General features: G+C 45.2%; 7 protein-coding genes across 8 annotated transcripts; 3 read left to right on the plus strand and 4 right to left on the minus strand.

The window, feature by feature from the left end:
• Positions 1–60: 60 nt before the first annotated feature.
• On the minus strand, positions 61–2,337 carry TrpRS-m (Tryptophanyl-tRNA synthetase, mitochondrial). Of its 2 annotated transcripts, none has more exons than XM_017175395.3 (3): positions 2,020–2,337; positions 1,549–1,970; positions 61–1,496 (listed from the first exon to the last, which is right to left on the minus strand). In XM_017175395.3, exons 1-3 carry the CDS (start codon positions 2,194–2,196, stop codon positions 236–238), a joined length of 1,860 nt encoding a protein of 619 aa, XP_017030884.1. In that variant the 5' UTR covers positions 2,197–2,337; the 3' UTR covers positions 61–235. The 2 variants fall into 2 exon arrangements, with proteins under 2 accessions (XP_017030884.1, XP_017030886.1); XM_017175397.3 differs by having other exon boundaries at positions 1,549–1,967; positions 2,020–2,335.
• Positions 2,338–2,599: 262 nt separating this feature from the next.
• Positions 2,600–5,048, minus strand: LOC108080684 (tryptophan--tRNA ligase, mitochondrial-like). Its single transcript, XM_017175517.3, has 3 exons — positions 4,699–5,048; positions 4,217–4,635; positions 2,600–4,161 (listed from the first exon to the last, which is right to left on the minus strand). The coding sequence occupies exons 1-3, from the start codon at positions 4,918–4,920 to the stop codon at positions 2,772–2,774; spliced, it is 2,031 nt and encodes a 676-aa protein (XP_017031006.1). The 5' UTR covers positions 4,921–5,048; the 3' UTR covers positions 2,600–2,771.
• Positions 5,049–5,473: 425 nt separating this feature from the next.
• Positions 5,474–7,817, minus strand: LOC108080680 (dihydrolipoyl dehydrogenase, mitochondrial). The gene is made up of 4 exons (XM_017175512.3): positions 7,640–7,817; positions 6,807–7,334; positions 5,875–6,753; positions 5,474–5,788 (listed from the first exon to the last, which is right to left on the minus strand). Exons 1-4 carry the CDS (start codon positions 7,679–7,681, stop codon positions 5,723–5,725), a joined length of 1,515 nt encoding a protein of 504 aa, XP_017031001.1. The 5' UTR covers positions 7,682–7,817; the 3' UTR covers positions 5,474–5,722.
• A 335-nt stretch (positions 7,818–8,152) lies between these two features.
• MED19 (mediator complex subunit 19) lies at positions 8,153–10,578 on the plus strand. The gene is made up of 3 exons (XM_017175498.3): positions 8,153–8,898; positions 9,357–9,471; positions 9,534–10,578. Exons 1-3 carry the CDS (start codon positions 8,458–8,460, stop codon positions 10,001–10,003), a joined length of 1,026 nt encoding a protein of 341 aa, XP_017030987.1. The 5' UTR covers positions 8,153–8,457; the 3' UTR covers positions 10,004–10,578.
• Positions 10,579–10,715: 137 nt separating this feature from the next.
• Positions 10,716–12,321, plus strand: LOC108080667 (glycerol-3-phosphate phosphatase). The gene is made up of 2 exons (XM_017175499.3): positions 10,716–10,981; positions 11,284–12,321. Exons 1-2 carry the CDS (start codon positions 10,846–10,848, stop codon positions 12,132–12,134), a joined length of 987 nt encoding a protein of 328 aa, XP_017030988.1. The 5' UTR covers positions 10,716–10,845; the 3' UTR covers positions 12,135–12,321.
• Positions 12,322–12,357: 36 nt separating this feature from the next.
• Positions 12,358–14,631, plus strand: LOC108080669 (glycerol-3-phosphate phosphatase). Its single transcript, XM_017175501.3, has 4 exons — positions 12,358–12,605; positions 13,402–14,089; positions 14,175–14,380; positions 14,447–14,631. The coding sequence occupies exons 1-3, from the start codon at positions 12,506–12,508 to the stop codon at positions 14,335–14,337; spliced, it is 951 nt and encodes a 316-aa protein (XP_017030990.1). The 5' UTR covers positions 12,358–12,505; the 3' UTR covers positions 14,338–14,380; positions 14,447–14,631.
• Positions 14,632–15,313: 682 nt separating this feature from the next.
• Grd (Glycine receptor) lies at positions 15,314–21,461 on the minus strand. Its single transcript, XM_017175368.3, has 5 exons — positions 20,969–21,461; positions 19,284–19,351; positions 18,631–18,934; positions 16,318–16,701; positions 15,314–16,257 (listed from the first exon to the last, which is right to left on the minus strand). Exons 1-5 carry the CDS (start codon positions 21,432–21,434, stop codon positions 15,314–15,316), a joined length of 2,166 nt encoding a protein of 721 aa, XP_017030857.2. The 5' UTR covers positions 21,435–21,461.
• Positions 21,462–22,379: the final 918 nt, after the last annotated feature.

Here is a 22,379-nt window from a genome sequence, read left to right on the forward strand (position 1 = left end):
TAAAATACCTAAAACCGTATTTTTCCCCTTCTAAATTAAAGTATCTTTAAAAAAAGTCAATTCTGTTTTTAAAAAAATCCATTTAATTTAGATATTGTCGATCTTGTGCGTAAAATAATAATTTAAGAAGTTGACATCAAGGTACAATTGACGCATCCTAGGATCTAGACATTAAAATCAAGAAATCGACTTGGGACTACACTTAAAACTATTGCAACATTTCCCAGCAAAAAATCTAGACTTTGGTCTTCTCGTCGACACTCCACTCATCACTCTCCCACTTTTCCTCCGCCTCGGACTCCTCTTGACTATCCTGAGAAACGGCCAGTTCCTCCCCGTGGTCGAGTATGATAACTTCGCTGTCCTTGGCCTCCTCGTTGAGGGGCGGTGCATAGAAGCCACTGTTTTCCAGGTTGCAAGCAAACTCCTGCTTCCTGGGAGCATTTACTTCGCGTGCTAATATAGACACCGCACTGGGAATCGCATTTTGAACAGGCTTAAACGAACCCAGGATGTCTGAGGCGGATAGATTTTTCTGGGTCAGCCCCTCGGTACCCAAGTTGGTCACCAATTTCGGGGCAATTTTGAAACCAATATGAGGTGCATTCCCGCAATCCATTTTAAAAACATGTCGTGGTCGGGTGCTGCCCATCTGCTTTTCCACGCGCAGTGTCTGAGTTGGCACCATGGGCGGACGACGAACCAATCGCCGGACCCTGTGTTGACGGACCTCCGGCAAGGGCTCTTCGGTGGCTGGTTCCTTTGAACCACCACTCGGCGTCTCCGTGAAACCATACATCCGCTTGTGTCGCTCGTTGGCATTGGCATCGCCCACATTGGACATCAGTATGCTGGCAGATGTCTTGGACACCTCAGGTGCCGCCAGCGGCGCCAGCTGTATTGCTGCTGGCATGTTGCCACTGGTGCCCAGCCCCAGGCGCTGCTTCACATCGCTCAATGTGTGCTGTGCCTGCTGGCGGGCCTTTGAAGCCCCCACCTCCAGCAAGTGGATCATCTCGTTGCGCCTGGCCAGGTGGTGCTTAATTTCCTCTCTGATCGGACTCAAGTGCTCGATGACAGCCTCTGCAACTCGCTCCTTGTACTTGGCCGTATCTAGTGTGGTGGCCTCGTCCACCACCGACTTGATGGTCTGTCCAGTGACCTGCGAATGGATGGTGACCAGGTTGCTCACTCCAGGACGCTTGTTGGGATTGTAAGAGATGTCCGAGGTGAAATCAGTGACCGCTGAGTTAATCTTCTTTGTTATTAGGTCTGGAGAGTCAGCCAGGTTGATTGTGGCCAGCAGATCGCCAATAGATTTGGACATCTTTTGGCCGGGATCTTGAAGGGATAGAATTCGGGAGGCCTCTCCGTTCTCAACAATTGCCTCGCACACAGGAAAGGTCTCGCCATAGCAACTGTTGTATGTCCTGGCCAGGTGCTGAGCCAGCTGAATGTGTGGCAGCTGGTCAGCGCCCACAGGAACGTGGGTAGCTCTGCGGGAAAAAGATATAAAAAAACGAATATCTAAGGGGAGTGTCATCCTACTTGTAGAGCAAGATGTCGGCAGCTTGAAGGACCGGATACACGAACAAACCCAGTGGGATTTCCTTCACCAGACGGGTCTTCTCCCGAAACTGAGGCAACTGCGCCAGGCGCGGCATTGTACTCAATGAACTTAGAATCCAGTTGAACTCGGTAAGCTCGGGAATGGAGGACTGGACGAACAGGGTGCTCTTCTCAGGGTCAATCCCGCAGGCGAGGAGTGTGGCAGCCATGACAAAGATGTTCTCCCGCAGATTTGGCGGATTGTGAGGCATTGTGATAGAGTGCATGTCCACAATAGAGATGGTCACATCGTCATGGGCCTCCTGAAGCCGCACCCAACGCCTCACCGCGCCCAGATAGTTGCCCAAGTGCAGGGAGCCAGTGGGTTGGATTCCACTGAAGATTTTTCGTGGCCATGCCTGCTAGGACAAAGTAAAGGACAAGGATATTTAAACAAGCCAGGTTACCCACCATTTCAGAGCCAGTGCCGCTCTTCGCTGTAACTGGCGGCTGGCTTGGCTGCTTTGGATTCCTGTTACCAATTATCTCCGAAAAGTCCCTCAAATTAATGCAGCGCCTCTGACGAAGGAGAGTCGAACACGGACCCTTCGTGGCCGCGACGCTTCTTAGTTTGCCAGCTTGAAACATTGCAAAGTTTTTAATTTTAACCTCAATCCTTTAAGCAAAATACATATATGTATATGTGGTGAATGGAACGAGTTGCCGCCGAAAATTTATTATAATTGTTATTTTGAAAATACTGACTTTGGCAACGCTGTCACCCCCCTTTTGACAAAGTATTTAAAATCCTTATTTCTTTTTGTGTGGAAGCCATAAAAACATTTTCATTCATTATTTTTAATATATATATAAAAATATATGAGGGGTCTGGAAAGTGGTTTGTGGTGAACATCCTAACTGTTAAACCCCCGAATGTTGCGATGGGTTCAGTAAATTTTGAGTTATCGTGTACACCCACTTTCAAAATGCCACTCTTCAGGACTGGTTTTAGTTACTTACATATGTACAATTAATTAAAATAAATAATATATATAAGCAGCAAAGACACTTTAATTTTACTTTTGACATTTGATTTTGATTTGCCATTAAATCAATTACTTATATAACCATAAATTTATCAAACAATTTGCATAACTACAAATTTAACAGAGGATGATATTCGCTACGTATTACACTAACAACAATTGCAATGCTCCTTAGGCCTAGATCTCGGCTTTGGTTTGCTCGGCACCTTTGCGCTCCTCATCTTCCCATTCTCTCTCCACAGCCTCTTCCTCATCGTACACCTCGCCTTCATCGTCGGACTCTTCGCTTTGCTCCTCAGACACAGATTCACGCTGCTCCTCAACGGCGGCCTGCTCCTTTGACTCCTGGGCCATAATAGCAGCCTGAGTGTCCTGCGAACCACTCCGATTTTGACTGCTCCACGCTTCGCCTTTGTTAAAAGATCCAGGAGCGGTGAGTCCGTGTGCACTATTGGCCATGCTGTAAGTGAATTCCGGTTTTTTGGGGGCATTCATTTCGCGCGCAATCATGGACAACGCACTGGAAGTTGCAGTTGGGCCAGCACTTGAATAATGCCCAAATCCTAGGCTGCGTGAGACGGACTTGAGGGTGCCGCGCTTGCCCTTTATCAGCCCCCCAGTAACCATGTTTGGTGCCAATCCAGGGGGATGCTTGAATCCCATATGCGGAGCATTGATGTTGTCCATCTGAAAGACATGCTGAGACCTTGAGCTTCCTAGCTGCTTCTCCACCCGCAGGCTTTGGGTTGGCACTACGGGCTGACGGCGTATCAAGGGCTGTGCAATTGATTGCTCCAAACCAGAAGCCGATAGCTCCCCAGTGGCCGACTGGCCTGCATCACCACTTGGCGTTTTTGCAAAGCCATACATCCGTTTGTGTCGCTCATGGACATTGGCATCGGCGTCACTAGACATCAGTCTGCTGGCCGAGGTCTTGGGCACCTCTTGGGGCAGCAGCGGAGCCACCTGCACAGCAGCTGGCATTATGGGACTAGTGCCCAGGCCAAGGCGCTGTTTCACATCGTCCAAGGTGCGCTGCGCCTGTTGACGTGCTTTTTCCGCCCCCATCTCCAGTAAGTAGATCATCTCGTTGCGCCTCGTCAAGTGGTGTTCAATCTGCTCCCGAATCGGACGCAAGTGCTCCACCACAGCCTCTGCCACTCGCTCCTTGTACTTGGCCGTATCCAGAGTGGTGGCCTCGTCCACGACCGACTTGATGGTCTGTCCAGTGACCTGGGAATGGATGTTGACCAGGTTGCTCACTCCAGGACGCTGGCCGGGATGGTAAGAAATATCTGAGGTGAAGTCAGTGACCGCTTTTTTGATCTTCTGAGCGATTAGATCGGGAGAGTCGGCCAAATTGATGGTGGCCTTGGGGTTGCCATCAGACTTGGACATTTTCTTGGAGGGATCCCGAAGGGAGAGCACGCGAGAGGCCTCACTCTCTTCAATGATGGCGTGGCAAATAGGGAAGGTCTCGCCGTAACGGCCGTTGTATGTCCTGGCCAGGTGCTGGGCTAGCTGAATGTGTTGCAGCTGGTCCTCGCCCACAGGAACGTGGGTGGCTCTGCAGGGGATAAGGAAAATCAGATACAATATGGATTATCCAAGTGAAAACCTACTTGTAGAGCATAATGTCGGCTGCTTGGAGAACCGGATACACATATAAACCCAGTGGAACATCCTTCACCAGGCGGGACTTCTCCCGGAACTGGGGCAACTGCGCCAGGCGCGGCATGGTTGTCAAAGAACTCAGAATCCAGTTAAACTCGGCATGCTCCCGAACTGCGGACTGGACGAACAGAGTGCTCTTAGCGGGATCAATGCCGCAGGCGAGGAGTGTGGCGGCCATGACAAAGATGTTCTCACGGAGCTGGGGCGGATTGTGAGGCATTGTGATGGAGTGCAAGTCCACAATGCAGACGGTCACGTCATCATTGGCATTCTGTAACTGAACCCAAGGTCGCACCGCGCCCAGATAGTTGCCCAAGTGCAGAGAGCCGGTGGGCTGGATTCCACTAAAGATTTTTCGTGGCCATTTCTGTTTTGGGTGAATTAAAAAGAATCAGTTATATAAACAAGCCATGGTAACCAACCCACTCACCGTTTCGGAGCTAGAACCGCTCTTCGCCACAGCTGCAGGCTGACTCTTTTTACCGCCGCCGATTACCTGTGCGGTAGCCGAGGGCGCACCCATTGACCGGGTGGCCAAACCACGCTGCAGGCTCCTCCATTCCATGCTGCGCCTGTGGCAGTGGGGAAACGCAGACGGACCCTTCTTGGCCACCGACGAAACGCAGCGCCGTAGCTTGCCAGTGCAAAACATTGCAACGAATTGAGAATTTTGTACCCCAAAGCTTTAGGAAAAATATTTAAGGAGTTAAACAAGTAAATGCTTTTTGCTAGTCCGAAGATGAATTTGTTATTCTTTTGAATTTTTTGACTTTGTCGGCGTTGCCAGATCGTTTTCGGAAAGCCGGAGCTTGCCACAGCTGTTCACGGAGATGCCCAACCTTTGGATTCCCGCTGAATCTGGCTATCTTTTATGGCTAGAAAAAGGGTCATTATTATAAGGATATAGCTAGAAAATGTCCTTTATAATAGACTTTTAAATATCAAATAAAATATTTACATTATTATATAACTTTTTAAAAAATGTACATATAAATATATTGTTTTTAATCAAAAAACTCTTAAAAATACTTTAAAATGTACATAAATCTGGCTTTATTTTAGAAAAATCTTTAAGAAATTGTATGTTTTAGATACTATTTTTTAAATTATCAATTCAATTTAAAAGCCAGTCTACAAAAATTGAATAAAATAAAATTAATAAATTAAGTAAATAATAAATAAAAAATATTTTAAAATCTTAAATATCGAGTTTTTCAACGGTGTTGTATTTATTCTAAGCCTAATACACATAGTACATTGCATTTAACGCCTGGCGTCATTTTCAATATTTATGGTATGGTTTCCACTTTTCTGTTTCTACATTGAGAAGTAAAAATATGCAAAGACTTTCGCTTCGGCTGTCAGAGTTGTTTTCGATTTGAGGGGATTTTTGCAGTAAATGTTCAACGCAGTGCAGATTCCATAGCCTGGCGGGGGGAGGCTGTTAATGTTGCTTAAAAGTTTATGGGTTTGCCGAAGGCAGCAGCCACATTTGCCTCACGCAGGGCCTCAGCACATGTCTGAAAAAGCAATTAAATTTAAATTAAATATAAATATAAAAAACATTATTTAAAATGTAATAGATCCATGAGATCCTTCTACTTACGGGATGTGCATGGCAGACGCGGGCAATATCCTCGGCAGCTGCTCCGTATTCCATAGCCAGGACAGCCTCGTTTATCAGCTCGCCGGCAGCTGGTCCAATGATATGGGTGCCCAGGACCTTGTCCGTGGCCTGGTCAGCCAGAACTTTGACAAATCCGTCCGTCTCGTTGTTGGTCTTGGCACGAGAGTTGGCCAGGAAGGGGAACTTGCCCACCTTGTAGGCCACACCCTCCTGCTTCAGCTGCTCCTCGGACTTGCCCACCCACGCGACCTCCGGATGTGTGTACACCACACTGGGCACGCAGTTGTAGTCGATGTGGACGTGGCCGCCATTGATGCCCTCGATTGTGATCAAGCCCTCATCCTCGGCCTTGTGCGCCAGCATGGGTCCGTGGATGCAGTCACCGATGGCATAGATGTTGGGCACCACCGTCTGGAAGGTGGCGTTGACGGGAATCCTGCCGCGATCGTCCTTAACAATACCAACAGCGTCCAGGCCCAGACCCTCAGTGTAGGGACGACGTCCCACACTGACCAACAGGGCGTCGCACTGAATCTCTTCCTTCTCGCCGGATTTGGCGTTCTCCACGGTCACAGTGACGTCACTGCCGCTGCGCGAGGCGCCAATCACCTTTGTGCCCAGCTTGAATTTCAAACCCTGCTTGGTAAGAACCTTCTGGAAGGTCTTGGAGACCTCGTTGTCGATGCCCACACCGCCGATCGTTTCCATGAACTCGATAGCGGTAACCTCAGCGCCCAGACGCGACCACACCGAACCCAACTCCAGGCCAATGACGCCGGCACCGATCACCACCAGGTGCTTGGGTACCTTGGCAAGCTTCAGGGCGCCAGTGCTGCTCACAATGACTTCCTCATCGATCTACAAGAGTTTAAGGTTAGGAATATAAATATTCAGAGGATTCCCTCACTTACCTCAATGCCTGGGAAGGGGGTAACCTCCGAGCCGGTGGCAATCAGGATATTCTTGGTCTTGACCGTCTCCGTGGAGCCGTCGGACTTCTGTACCTTCACCTCGTTGGGGTTGACGATGCTGCCGAAGCCCGTAAGCTGTGTCACCTTGTTCTTCTTGAAGAGCATGGCAATGCCACCGGTCAGGGCCTTGACCGCGTTCACCTTCTGCCCCATAAGCTTCTCCAGATCGAGGCTAACGCTTCCACAGTTAATACCACGGCTCTCCAGGTCACCAGAGTGGGCCATGTGATAATAGTGGGAGTTGTTAAGCAGAGCCTTCGAGGGGATGCAGCCCACGTTGAGGCAGGTGCCACCCAGTGTGGCCTCCTTCTCCACGCTGACCGTCTTCATGCCCATCTGGGCAGCCTTGATGGCGGCCACATAGCCACCGGGTCCGGAGCCGATCACCACAATGTCAGCCTCATGTGTGGTGGAGTAGCAGCGGGCGTTCAGAGCGCCCAGAATCGCAGCGTTGGTGCGTAGAGGTGTCTGGAAAGACAGGCGGTTAGTGGAAAATCTGGGTTTTGTCTGATAAGGAGTGGTGGGTCAGTGTTTATCACGCCTGTCGCACGCAGCTCGCACTAATCTCCGGCCGCGTATCAGCTGCTAATTGGCCCAATTAGCGACCTTGAAACATGGCCAAACAAATCACCAGCCACCAGTGAATCAGCCATGGACGTTTCCGACGAAGTGATTGCATTTTCCAGGCTTTTTTCCCCCTTTTCGCGACCCCCCAGTTAGGTTAGATTGCATAACTCCGGGGGAAAGGCAATCGGGAATCGCCTGATCCCTACCTTGGCAACGGCCGACACGACATGTCGAATGGTGGACTGCATGACTGGTGTGGCGGTGTGTACGGTGAGTTGGGATTCTAGTTATTTGACTATAAACACAACAATAATTTGATGTGTATTTTTTCGACTGTTTTTCGTGTTGTGGGGCTCGAGGCGGTCGCAGGGCTGGCAAAGGTTTTCCGATAGCGGTCATATGATTTCCCAGAATCGAGGAATCGATAGTTTGGAGGAAAATCCAATGTAAGAAAAAACAATCCCTGAATCCTATAAAATCCACTGGAAACTAATCTAAGAAATTGCGAAAATATATTTAATTTAGACCTAAATAGTGGCTTGAAAAAATAAAAACAAATAAATAAAATATTAATTTTATATTCACTGAATAATCGATAGACTGCTTTGCACCCCTGGGCGGTATTAATCGAACCTAGTATTTATGGTGCATTTTTGGTATTTTCATGCCGCGTTCACATCGCGTTTTCGGTCTAGCCTCAGTTTTTCGCCAGCTTTCGCAATGCGGTCACACTGGTTCGCGGACACAACAAGATGGCGAGACCTGCTCCCCAAATCAGTTAGAAAACGCCACAAAACCCGAAAACCGATCAAGTATTCGACCAGCCAAGTGTCCGCCGTAGTCCACCGCAGCCGGGGCACATATTGCAGTGTTAGCTTGGGCGGCGTTGCCTGCTAGCGAGTCGCGAAAGGCGCAACCTTCTGCTGGCCTTGTTGTTGCAGTTGTTGCTCTGCCTGCGTGTGCTTGTGTGCGTGTGTGAGTGCGAGGCGCGTGCAAGTGTGTGGGTGTGGGTGCCAGTGCCAAGATGATGAGCAACTACGGCAACATAATGATGGACTCGCCGAGGTCGTCGCCTCACGGCGGCGGTCGATCCCCCGTTGTGGCCCGCCAGGACTCATCCGGCACGCTAAAGACAACGATATCGCTTGGCAAAACGCCGACTATCATACACACGGGGCCGTTCTACTCAATGAAGGAGCCACCCGCCAAGGCGGAACTGACCGGCGACAAGGATCTCATGACCGAGAACGGGCTACACCACACGCTGACCAAGTTCAAGGAGAAGAAGTTCAAGGAGTCACTGGCCTCTTTCCTGCAGAATATACCCGGCATTAATGACCTGATCACACATCCCGTCGAGAATAGCACGCTGCGAAGCGTGATCGAGAAGCCGCCCATTGGCGGCAAGGAGCTCCTCCCGTTAACCGCTGTGCAGCTGGCCGGTTTCCGCCTGCATCCCGGACCGGTGGGTGTCTCACAGGGCCCTTTCAGTTTTCACTCTCGCAAGCTTTCACCTTTTTTTTAGTAACTATATAAATATTTAAAAAAAAAGTGGATGTAAATGTCCATAAATACATTTTTTTCGAAAAGTAAAGTTAAAGCGAATCGTGAAAACCATAACGGTTCTAAAAAAACATAATGTATCTATCAACCTAATTTATTCCTCTTTTTCAAAATTTTAATATTGGTGTAACTTTGTTGGTCTCATAACTTGATAAATATATTTGAATAAATTTAATAATACTTATGCTTTTAGAAAGTGTTTTAGTAGTTTGACTCCTTTAAACTTGGTTAAATTTCTTTGTTTTGAACCAAAAAAAAACCTATTTTACTTTAAAATATTAAATAATTTGTAAGTTCCTGTAATATTCTCGTTGAACCCTCTTTAATGAATTAATTATTAATCAACCGATTCCCCTGCAGCTGCCGGAACAGTATCGTACCACATATGTCACACCTGCGAGAAAACACAAAAACAAACACAAAAAGCACAAACACAAAGACGGCGTGACCACGGGACAGGAATCCACGCTACTGGGTAAGCTTTATATGCTAAAGTCTCGCTTAACCTGAATCATAACTCTATTTACATTATTTCAGATTCGGCCGGCCTGGAGACTTACGAGAAGAAGCACAAGAAGCAGAAGCGTCATGAGGATGACAAGGAGCGCAAGAAGCGTAAAAAGGAGAAAAAGCGCAAAAAGAAGAATCAGAGCCCGGAGCCGGGTGTGGGTCTGCTGCCCGGTGGAGCGGGCATGGGAGGCGGTGCAGCGGGTGTTATGGGCGCCACCAGTTTGGGATCATTGGGCGGAGGTCCTGGGCCCGGTTTATCCAGCTTGGGTGCCAGTATGGGTTCCGGAGTCGTTGGCGGCATGAACAGCTTCTCCTCGTCGATGCAAATGCAGCAACAACAGCAGCAGATGCCCATGCAGCAGCAGCAGCAGATGTCAAGCGGCGGCCTTCTCGGATCTGTGCTAGGCACGAGCGGGGGTCCAGGCGGCGGTGGGGGTGGAGGCAGCGGCGTTGGGAGCGGCGGCGGCGGCAGTGGCTTGCTAATGTCGCAGTTTTAGGCAGGATCCTTTAGCAAAATAGACTTGGCTCATTACCTCTCATCAGCAGACGCACCCCAGATGCAACGATGGACCTCTGAGAGTCCTCTAAATGCAATTTTCTCGATAAAAAAAATTCGTGTCTAGTTATTAATTTATAATTACTGTAACTGTAAATTAGTTTATTTTTGTAATTAGCCAACAATTTTTCGTTTGTTTTACATCATCTTTAGCTTAATGAGATTTATTTAAATGCAAGTTATGGTACAAAATGCACTCAAAAAGTTTCCGCTCTCGATTCCAGCTTACCCTCAGTCCGTTCCCCCAAGCACAGAACCCAAGCATCCCCTACAGAAAACAGCTTTTTTGGCACCCCTTTTCATTTTTTTGCTTATCTATTCTTTAATATTTTAGGGTCAGTATTTAATTTAAATATTTCTGCAATGGTTCGTTCTTCCAGCAAAGTTTATAAACCCCAGAGAAAGCTGAGATTCAACACAACAACAACAAAAAAATGCCTGTACTATTAGTAATTAATTTTAGTAATTAGCAGCCTAATAATACATTAATAAACAAGCAGACAAATGATCAACATGTGTTAAGAGTGGTATTTACTTAGTTATAAATATAGGGGACTTGATCACTTCAAATCTAGCGCCAAACACCTGTTAGTTTTATATATAAATGTCTACAGTTATCGATATATATTTAGCACCGATTAAATTTGACAGACGCAACAGTAACAGTGCCCTAACAGGCGCCAACAGCTGCTGTATTTCTCAGGGAGTTCCTCAATCGAAGAACCTTTATTCATAAATTAAAAGTGATGTGTAAAAGATAGCTGGTACACTGCGCATCAATTAATGGTATCTCGGTTCGGTTCACGGAAAGCAGCCATGACCATCTACAAGCAGACGTGCACGAATCTCCTGGAATTGTCCTCGGCCAAGGTGACCGAGTGGATAGCAGGCTTTGATTCTGTTATAACAGACTGCGATGGTGAGTGGGGGGGTTGGGTGGAAAAGGGGGCGAAAGGATATTCACCCAGGAAGTTGCGTTACATAAAGATATGTCTACACCAATTTATGGGGTCAGCATCTGCCCATACGTCACCAAGCGAATAGAGAGCTCTTTGGTGTAGTTGTTGTTTTTGCTGCCTCGCCAATTTCAATGTCAAAGAGTGAAGTGCGTGATAAGAGCGACCGCGTCGACTTTTGGATACCCTACAAATAATATCAGAAATTAATAATATCCACAATTAACTAAGCAAAATTAAAGCTAATTAAACTTTTCCTCCCCAGGCGTCCTTTGGATTTATGGCCAGGGCCTGGAAGGCTCTGCCGACGTGATGAACCAGTTCAAGGCCATGGGCAAGTCCATCTACTTCTGCACCAACAACTCGACAAAGACCCGATCAGAGCTCCTGAAAAAGGGTATCGAATTGGGTTTCAACATCACCGAGAGCGGCATCATATCCACCGCCCATGCCACGGCCTCTTATCTGAAGCGTCGCAACTTCAGAAAGCGTGTGTTTGTGATAGGAAGCGAAGGCATTACCAAGGAACTGGACGCCGTTGGTATTTCCCATACCAAAACCGGACCCGAGGTCATGATGGGATCGCTGGCCGAATTTATGGCACAGCATTTAAAGATGGACACGGACATTGGCGCCGTGGTCGTGGGCTTTGATGAGCACTTTAGCTTTCCCAAAATGATGAAGGCCGCCTCGTACCTGAACGATCCCGAGTGCCTGTTCGTGGCCACCAATACGGATGAGCGTTTCCCCATGCCCAACATGATAGTGCCCGGCAGCGGTAGCTTCGTCCGGGCTATCCAGACTTGTGCAGAGCGGGATCCCTTTGTGATTGGCAAGCCAAATCCGGCCATTTGTGAGTCGTTGATCAAGGAGAAGAAGATCAATCCGGCCAGGACCTTAATGATTGGCGACCGGGCCAACACGGACATCCTGCTGGGCTATAATTGCGGCTTTCAGACCCTTCTCGTTGGGTCTGGTATCCATCAGCTGAAGGATGTGGAGCAGTGGAAGCTGAGTAAAAATCAGGAGGATAAAAAACTCATACCTGACGTGTACCTGCCCAAGTTGGGGGACCTGTTGCCCGCTATTGTTAATAGTCTGACGGGCGAAAAATAGGTGGATTTATTGTTCGTGTAAGAGGAGGCTGTACGTTAGTTATGTTTATGCTCAGCAATGGACAGGAAACAGATTCAGCCATTTTTTTAAATACCTAAGCAAATTTATAGTACAATTTATTCGGCAGAATACACAAAACATATTTAAATCTAAATAAATACACCAGCATTTTGTAGCAGTTCGCCAACCGCATCAGTGTATTGATATGCCCCAAGCGATTACCCTACTTTACGCCCCAGCAAGCTTTATTCTGTGAGAGGGAGGGAGAGGGCGATAGCAGTTTTCCCCAATCATCATGATGGGGAATCGCGGCTCCCGAAGTCGATTTAGTCGAGTCGCAAACATTTGGCGGAGCAGTCTACGCTAGCAGAATGTCCAGAGGCGGAGAAGCAATCAACTTGTCCGATTTGTCCGGGGAGCAGGTGAGCGAGTGGCTCCAAAGCTTTGACACGGTTCTCTGCGACGGCGACGGTAAGTTGTGGGGGGGGGGGGGGGGGGGTGTTGTGGGTGTGAAAGAGAGCGCGGCAGAGTGTTTACAAATTTATAGCTTTGGCCCAGGGTTGTCACCTTGTCGGGAAGCTAATGAACACATACCGGTCACTGGTTACATCGATAAAAAGCTCAATTGATCGTGTTTTGATCTTGGGATATATTAATTAAAATATTTCTTTATTTAAAGTGCTGATTTCCGATAATAACATTCCATTTATTGGCAGATATTTTAAGAAATTTAAAAAATTCTTTTAAAAATGGAAGAAAAAAGTAAGCATATGTTAAGGTCAAAATTATATCATCGAAAAGAAAGAAATACTAATAATAATAAGAAATTCTTAAAAAAGAAATAGAATCATTTTAGCAACAAATTGGAACAAATACTAATAATAATAAATAATTTAAGAAATAGAAGAATATTATTGAATTTTTTTTTAAATCGTTTTAAAAAATTATTGATAGTTTTTAAAAACACTATGAAAAGTAAATGGTAGAAATATATTTTTTAATATGGAAATAAGTTAAAGACTTAGAATTTATCATTAAAACTTAATATTAGTTTAGTTAGGCAAGGATTTAAAAAGATAAAAGATCTTTTGATGATAATATATATATACAGTACCAAAGGAAATAAAAACACATCCATATTCCTATTTTTCCCAATCACTTTTACAATTTTCCCGTAAATCCACACTCAATCACATTTACCAAAAGTCGTTACATTTCAAACAGACGCAAAAGCCAAACAAATCAAATATCCATTTGACACACACAGGCACCATTTGGCAGGATGACACTGCCATCGAGGGGGCACCGGATGTCCTGAATGCCCTGCAGCAACGCCTAGGCAAAGCGGTCTATATCATTACGAACAATGGACTGAAGACACGCCAGGAGCTCTTCGAGCGTTCCCAGCGACTGGGCTTCCAGCTGCCAAGCGACCGACACATCATATCGCCCACGGCCGCCATTGCCGACTATCTTGTCCAGAGTCCGGAATTCGATGCCAAGCGACACAAGGTTTATGTGGTGGGCAATGCGGCCATAGCACGGGAATTAAGGCGGCATGGCATCGACAGCTATGGAGCAGGAGAGTCAGAGGAACTTGCTCCGGGCGACAAGTGGCAGGACTTTGCGGCTCGCGAGTTTGGAAATCCCAAGGCGGCCGAGAATGTGGGCGCCGTGGTGGTTGGCTGGGATGAGTACTTTAGTTATTGCAAGATGGCTCGTGCCTGTCACATCCTCTGCAGCAATCCCAGCTCCGCTTTCCTAGTGACCAACCGCGATGCTGTTCACAAGTATCCTGGCTTCTGTATACCCGGCACCGCTGCCTTTGTGGCCGGCATTGAGGCTTGTGCGGAGCGGGATGCGCTCGAGATGGGCAAGCCAAATCCTTTGGTTCTGGAACCGCTGACAAAGTCCGGAGCTTTGAGAACGGAGCGCACTCTTATGATTGGTGACTGGTAAGAGGGATTAATGCATTCGTTTATGGCACTTGTAATGAGTTTCTTCCCGGTGCTCCTCCTCCCTGCTCCTTCTCCTTTACAGCCTGAAAATAGATGTCGGCTTTGCCAGTAATTGTGGCATGCTGTCGCTCTTGGTGGGCACTGGCCGATACAGCAGTCTGTCGGATGTCCAGCGGGAGAAAGGCAAGCTACCCCAGCCAGACGTTTATCTACCACGACTGGGCGACCTGCTGCCCTATTTGTGAGCCTTAAAAGGATCAGGCTTACCTCCCCCGCAGCTATCACCTTGTGAAGAACTTCTATTACATATTTAGAATTTTATTTGTATTTTATTAGAGTTTCTCTTTATTTTAGTTTGGCTGGCAAGTAACACTCTCTGCTGGATACTTTTTGTATATTAGATTGGGTGCCAAATCGAAGGATCGGAAATCTATCCATTAACGAAACTAGATTAAACCTTTCATGTGTATATACAAAATTAACAAATTGCATAAAAGACAATTAATAGTTAAATAAATAAATAAAAACCCAGAAAAAAGCGATTCTTCACTAACCATTTGAAGGTCTCAGGTTAAATTTTAAGTCTTAATTAATACTTAAATCATCCTTCACCTTCAATAACATTTTCTTAAGATCAGGCTAAACATTTAACAATATATTTTTATGTGGGCTTGTGCGGCTTATTTAAATATTTTCTTATAGACTAGTTATTAATCAGCAAAGACGGCATTTTCCTAGCAATTGTTTCTATTTTTTTGCATGATCCCAGTTTTCCTTTTGCAGCAAAATAAAACATATTTCTCAACTAAGCAAGCATTAAAATTAACATTAAACTTTAGCTAAAATACTCACAAGAAAGCAACTTAACTTATAGGCAACTGTACAAATTAGAAAGGACACCCTTTTTGTAAGGAGAAATTAATCATCCAAGGATGTCCTTGGTAGCAAGTCCTCTGATATGTTAGATTTGAATCTGTTTTCTGTACTTTAGCAATTTAGCGCGCAAAGAAATCCCATTAAGCGTTGTCGTTGTGTTGGTAGCAAATCAGAAAAAGAGCATAACTGAATCTGAACAGTAAATAACCATCTTATCCTTGTTTATTCCTTCCCAATCCTTATACTTTTTCCAGCATCTCATCCCAGCTCTTAGTTAACTGTTCGCCCCCGGCGATCGCTTACTGATTTCTTCGAGGACTCTGTCTAAATTGCTAAAAGGTAACATCAGGTGCTCGCGTCCGGCGTGCTGGCCAGGATTCGTGAGCTCCGCGACAGGTAGCCGTACCAGTAGAACACGTTGATCAGGAAGAACAGCAGCGGGAAGACAATCCGCGAGGCGCGGTCAATCTTCGACACGGAATTGTACTGTGGAGTGCGTTTTCCCTTTCGCCGGGCCTCCATCTCCTCGCGGCGATAATAGGACATCCTTCGCCGGCCCACATGCGGGGGACTGGCCTGAGCAGCTGCAGCCGCCGCCGCCGCAGCGGATGTGCTTGGAGCTTCGTGGGCTCGTAGTTGCGTCTGCTCGTTGTCCTCCTCCTCATCCGATGAGTAACCCACATGGGAAGGCCTTCCTTTTCTACGCCGCCAGTCAAAGAAGCTGAGCAGCTTCAAGGACCACAGGCCATGGCGACGATTGCGGGGCGCTCGATTCCTGGAGGTGAGCATGCCCAGGCGACTGCCTCCAGCCGAGTGAGGCGGGGGCATGCTGATGGCACACATGGACAGAGGTATAACCTCGTAGATCTTGGACTCGGTGCTGTCCCGAAAGTCCGAGGACTGCTGCTCAGTCTCCGACTCCCCCGACTCCGAGTCTAGCTCCTCAATGATGAAGTAGCACTCCCCAGAGCCATACTTGGTGAAGTAATGCACCACGGCAAACTGTAGGATGGTGGCGAAGATGAAGGCAAACGAGAGGAACACAAAGAAGTCCAGGGCCGTGGGATAGGAGACCTTGGGCAGATCAGTGCGTGCTTCCAGGCCGAGGAAGGTCATCGTCAGCACAGTGGTGATGCCCAGGGAAACGCGGTCTGCAGTGGCTTCCCGGTTCAGCCAGAAGGAGACCCAACTGAGGACAACCAGCAGGCAGCAGGGACCGTATACCTGGATAAGGAAATTGCCCATGTGACGCTGCAGGTGAAAGTTCACCATCAGCATGGAGTATTCCGCTGGAAAAGGACATCATTTCATGATATAAATTTTTAAATGTTTTAAGATCCCCCACTTACATGGATGATTGGTCTCCAGGGTAATGCTGCCAGCTAGATTCGTGGTGGATACTGCTCCACCGGCCGAATCCCGTCCGGTGCCAAAAGCACCTTTGTCCAGCTTTAGGCCCGTGCCACGGACATGCTGATTCTTGGCCGCCGGACCGGCAAAAGTGGTCAGCACTTTGCTGGTGGGCCTGGGACGACCCCCGACATAAGGCAGATCCTTGTTATTATACGGACGACGCTGTGGTGTCGGTGCTGCCGCCTTGTACACAATGTCCGTCAAATTGCCAGCCGGACAATCGACCAAATCGAATTGCGACAGCTTCATGTCCTCGGCTATGGCAACGGCGGGTCGTTCTTTGTTCCAGCGATAGATGACATCGGACGTGGTGTAGCCAACTGTTTCGATTATATTGTTGTTTTGTTTCGATTTTTGTTTATTCTGCACAGTATTGTATTGTCAATTAAGAGGGTGGCATGTGGAACTCAGTGGGTGTCGCGGTGGAATGGGTTTGATCCCCTTGTGGGGCTTACTTTTGGAAAGCACTTTCAATTGATTACAAATAGAATGCTGTTTTTTAAGGTACCTATGATAGGGATTAATTTTAATTGGAGTTTTCCAAAGATGATATAATTAAAAAATTATAAATAAAGGGATAAAAGGGATTAATTTCAATTCGGAAAGCTGTGCTGAGTGATTTTTTATAAGAATAATAACTCTGCTCACACTTAAAACAAAATAAAATTCATAAATCTTGAGCTATCTGTAACAATTTGCAGGACTCTAAAATTAATTCATTTAATTGTATAAAAATATTTCTTAAATAATCCTATAATCTCTAATAATTCCCAATCCTAGCTCACATTGAGCAGAACCTGCTACCCATCACAGCTCTGTTCATTCAATCATTTACCAAAAGCTATCTCACTAACCAACAGCACCACCCACTATTTTTCGCCCCTCAATCACTACCTCTCACGTGTGTTCAGTTATTTTATTTGGTTGTTGCTGCTGGCTGCTGCTGCTGCTTCTCCAAAATGCACAAATTGCCAAACATTGCGCCATGTGTGTGAAGCACCACCCTCCTCGAAATTCCCATCCGCACATCTTCATCCTGGCACCTGTCTCCGTCGCTGCCGCCGCGTCTGTTTGGCAATCGCTGACTTTGGCAATATTTTGCGAGTTCAGTTCGCTCGTCGCTTCAAATGGGAAATTGTCAACATTAGGCGGCTGGCGGAGGGGTAATTGAATTCCTCACTGCATACAGCCAGCATTATTCACAACAAATCGGAAGTAATAATACATTCCTAGCCCAGGTGGTTGGGGCGGAGGCTTGTTCATTTGCGATAAGCTGCCAAGGCAGTTAGCAGCAGGTCTTAACAGGAAGGCAGGAAAAAGGGGAAGAGAGGCACCAGCATTCCCCAAAAAATTTGTTGAACAAATATTTAACAATGTACATACATATGTATGAATGAATTTCTTTGAATACTTTCTATTTTGCATTTGAATAGGAGGGAAATGTGATGGAAATGCATCAAATGCCAGGAGATTTACTCATTGTTGTAGCCGGAAAAATAATGGAAATGTCATATGCAGGGAAACAAGTGTGCCAGGAGCACGAAGAAAGGGGGATTACTGGGTTATTCCTGGAATATGGTAATTAGAGGTGATTGCAGCTTGAAGATATACACTAGAAATCTGTGTTATTAACTTGATTTAAGTTTTAATAACATAAAGCAAGGGGATACTTTTAAAAGAAAAAAAGAAAAAATGTTTCCCCTGTTGTGAGTTCTGTTTAAACTTAGTTTTCAGGACACTTTTTATTAATATTTTCTTAATTGTTAGTAATTAATTGTATGTAAGTAATTGTAAGATTTTTCTACATTTTTTCACCACCTTTCCCTTTCGCCGTTCTAAATCCTCTTCTACTTTCATTCAACCTCCAATCTCCTTGTAAACTCTCTCACGGATTGTAAACCGCATTAGGATATGCCAATTAGCCATTACTTCATCTAATCCGCATCCATCATTCGGACGCTTGGAAACCACTTTAACATATCCGCCTCTTGTGCCATTTCTCATTTTCCTCATGCTTTCTCCCAACCAATGTCACGGCATTCAGGCGCAATCCCCCAGCTCTGTGTCGGCTTGGTCCTTGGCCAGAACAAGTGGACATTTTGCCGAGAAGAACAAATCATATCAAAGCGCAATGAGCGGCAATTATGCATAATAATTACCATTGAGACACCAAGCCACTAAATTCCACTTGGCATGCTTTTCTGTCAATGACGCCGCCCAAGGCATACATATATAGTATATATACTCACATGAACCGAACTTCAGGGGACACTTTTGTATGTCCATGGGAAAATCGGCCAGATTCATGGGGCAGCCGGCTTTAATTGTCAGACGACTGGAATATAGCACGCGTCCATTCTGATAGATCCGCACAAACTTATTTGGCGTGGTAATCGTGTGTAAATAGCTCTGCTTGCCATTGTAAAAGTACGTATCCGGTTTCCAAATCCTTGCCAGCATCGAGACGCTCAGGGCCAGCGTGTCCTGGGCACCCTCGAAGGCGAGACGTTTATCCACCCAGGATTGACGAAAATAACAGTCCATTGAGTAGGTCTGCAATGGAGAAAGGGAGAATGAAAAAATAAGGGAAGTCAGACAGGTAAAGGGGCAGGAGTTGGAGGAGGAGTTGGTGACCCTGCAATTTGAGCTGGAAGAGTAGCCTGTTGCATGGCTAAGATGGAGAAAAAAATATAGGGAAAAAGATAAATAAAGAAATAAATAATAAGAGAAGAACTTAGTATTAAAAGATTAAATGAAATGAGAAAAATAAAAGATTAAAAATAATAATGAAAGAAAAATATAAAATATTACGTATACGTAATAAAAATAGTACTAACGTTTAAATATATTTATCGTTGAATTTAAGGTTAGCTTCATTTAATTTATATTTAATTTCACTTACCATATCTACCTCTGATATGGGTCCCATGCTTCGAACCATTATATCGACTTCCACAGTGGCTGGCGGACCTAGAATATGAAAAATAAAGATGTACTTTTAATTTAAATGAAATAAAATTAATAATAATACATATTCTAGACGAATTAAAACAATTAAATTAAAGAAAAACATTTTTATACATAGTAATTATTGTATTTTTATACTAAAAAGTTCATTAAAATATAAAACCCATATGTATAAATTTTAATTTCTGCATTAATTTAGTAAAAAACGCATTACAAAATAGTTTACTATAGGAAATTCATTAGAATTAAATTCCCTAAATATCAAAATAATGTAATTTCATTCATAAGAAATAGTATAAAATTTAAATAAATCATTTTTCATTCTAATTTGATTAAAATTCCAAAAAAAAAAACCTTAAAAACTTGTCGGCTTAGCTTAGCTATGGAATATAGGCTTCCTTTTGAGCCGAAGGCCACGCAAATCCAACTATATAATCCACCTACCTACCTTACTACCCATATCGGTTTTTGTTCAACCATGAATATTCATATGCAAGTCGCGGTCCCTAAATGAAAATGTTAAATGCTCCTCCTCTGTGTGAACAATGACACTTAAGCCGCTTGGCAGACAGTCCCAAACCCTCGGTAGCCTGCCAGCCCCGCATCCACCCATTTTTATCTAGCTTTTCTGCACTAATATGCAATTTTTCAGGCCCTAGATTCGCCTCTCCGTTCCCGAAGCGCCCTCGAAAATCGTTTTTTTTTTTTACTCTGTATTTTGCCTATGCGAACAGTTTTTAATGACTTTGCTGCCAACGAGCTCAGTAGGCAAACATGCGTTGCGTTCGCAGGATGCGGATGTGCATTGCCACGTATCCTTTGAATCCTCTCCAGCTGGAGCCGGATGACAAGGGAAGGCGGAGAACAGAGAGCGAAGGGCCCATTCTTAATGAAGTGTTAAAAAACAATGTAATTTGGTCTTAAGCTGTAGGAGAGACGACACACAATTTTCGCCGCGTTAACCAAAATCGCGTTAAGCCTTCGCGTCCCTCGCCTCGCCTCTCATTGAGTGGATGGCATTTTAAATTTCGAAAATATTTAAATTTTTATTGCTTCGACCATTTGGCGAGATTGAAAGGAATCGAATTACCTCGAAATTGTCCTTCTTTGTGGAGCGAAATCGTAGGCAATAAAATTTGGTTTGTATGCAGGACAAATATTTGTAGGTTTTGACACTCACTATTTACCCAATGAATGCATGGCGTTGGGTGGAGGAGAGGCAATAATCAAGAGGCTTGAGGCCTCGTCCTAGTCACCTTGGTGCCTGGTTCCAATTTTTGTCACTGATGTATGTCGCCTGGCAGCGATTTCCGCTTCATTAAATGCTTCCGTTGAGCGGAAAATCTGCGAATCTGTGCTGATTACGCTGGAGAAGACGGCGCGTGGAAGCCCAAAAGAGGGTAAACAAGATTTTGGCATTTGACATAGACAGGATTTGCTAGGCTGTTTTGGTTAGAAAAAGGTCTAGGATTAAGGTAAGCCAACCTAGGTGTTTTGAATACTCCTCAATGAATTCATATATTTTAAGTATAAATATGAATTATTTCCATCTAAACTCTCTTTCTTATATTTCCTTTATAACAAAATATTTCCATAATTTATATATACTCAAGTACTCACCCCCAAAATCCGGTCTTATGCTATTGTCATAGCCACGTAGTAGATTATCCAGCAATTCGGATATATTTGCATGATTATTGCTCTGCGTGAGCCAAGCTGACGATAGCCCTGTGACTGTCGACGAGGATGTGTGCGACAGGGAGCCCATTTCATCCAGGCGATGGGCATCGCCGCGTCCCTTGATACTGCCGGCCATGACCCAACCAGATCCTGAACCGGGACTGATGGACAAGTGCCAGGCATTTGTGTAAATGCTAAGCATTAAAACGCAGCAGCTAATCAAAAGTTTAAATATGCGCAAGTTTAAGCGTTGTCCTTGGTGCCAGGAGCGGTTGCTCCTTCTCCTCTTGCCAGGACTTGGATCTCCGATGAGGTCACTTGATGCATCGCCGCTGGCAGAGCAGGAGACGGAGGCGGAGATGGAGCCGGATGCCACAGTTGTTGTTGTTCTTGTTGTTGTGCACATATTGTTCGGTTTTGTTTGTTGTTTGTTTCGCTGGCTGCAACTATTGTTTACTTGTCCGATGGCCAAGTCTTCTGCTAGTCTAATCTACACATCCGTTTGTCCAACATTTGTCGCTCCAACTGGCCTCGGTCTCGCCATTCCTGCCATTCCTCTTTCCATTACCCAGCCCCAGCTCCTGCTGGTGACAGCGATTCGTTCCTGAGTGTGTCTGTCTGTGTGTCCTGTGTTGACTCGCCTCTGTCCGCTCGTATTTATTCTCATTTATGCACCGGAAGTTGCACTCGGGTCGAGAGCAATTTCATAAGGCGGCGGCTTCTTCTTAATTTCTGAGATTCCTTTTAGACTCGCATTAGTTCCGTTTGTCTTGTCTTGTCCGGGGCCTGTGTAGTCGTTGCTTTGCTGTTTGACCAGGCGATGAGTTTGCTTAGATTTTTTTAATTGCTTGCAGTTTTTGATTGGCCAATTAGCCAGCGGCATCAGTTATCAGCTAAAACTATTGGGATTATCGCTTGGATTCCTTGGCAATGGATTCTGCATTTCTGTTTAACTATATTTTTTTAGTGTTTAATTTAAAGGGGTAGTTTTTACGGGGTTTTAAAATCATAATATTTTAGAACTCATATGTTATATTTATTTCTTATTAATTTCCTTGGAACTTATTATATTTAATATTTATTTAATATTTTAAAGGTATTATATTCAATCAAGAAAGCATTTATAGTATTTTATATTAATTCTTTATTAATTTCTTTGAAACTTATTATGTTCAACACAGCGTATGCGTAATATTTGATTCACAAATTCCATAAGATTTTATTTATTTATATTCCTTGAATTCATGGCCTTCATTTATATTATATTTCTTTATTACTGAAAGCATGGCGTATGCATAACGTTCGTTTAGTAATGTTTCCTTTTTGAAAACACGGCGTATACGTAACATTT

This window comes from Drosophila kikkawai, chromosome 3L, assembly GCF_030179895.1.
Source record: "Drosophila kikkawai strain 14028-0561.14 chromosome 3L, DkikHiC1v2, whole genome shotgun sequence".
NCBI lineage: Eukaryota > Metazoa > Arthropoda > Insecta > Diptera > Drosophilidae > Drosophila > Drosophila kikkawai.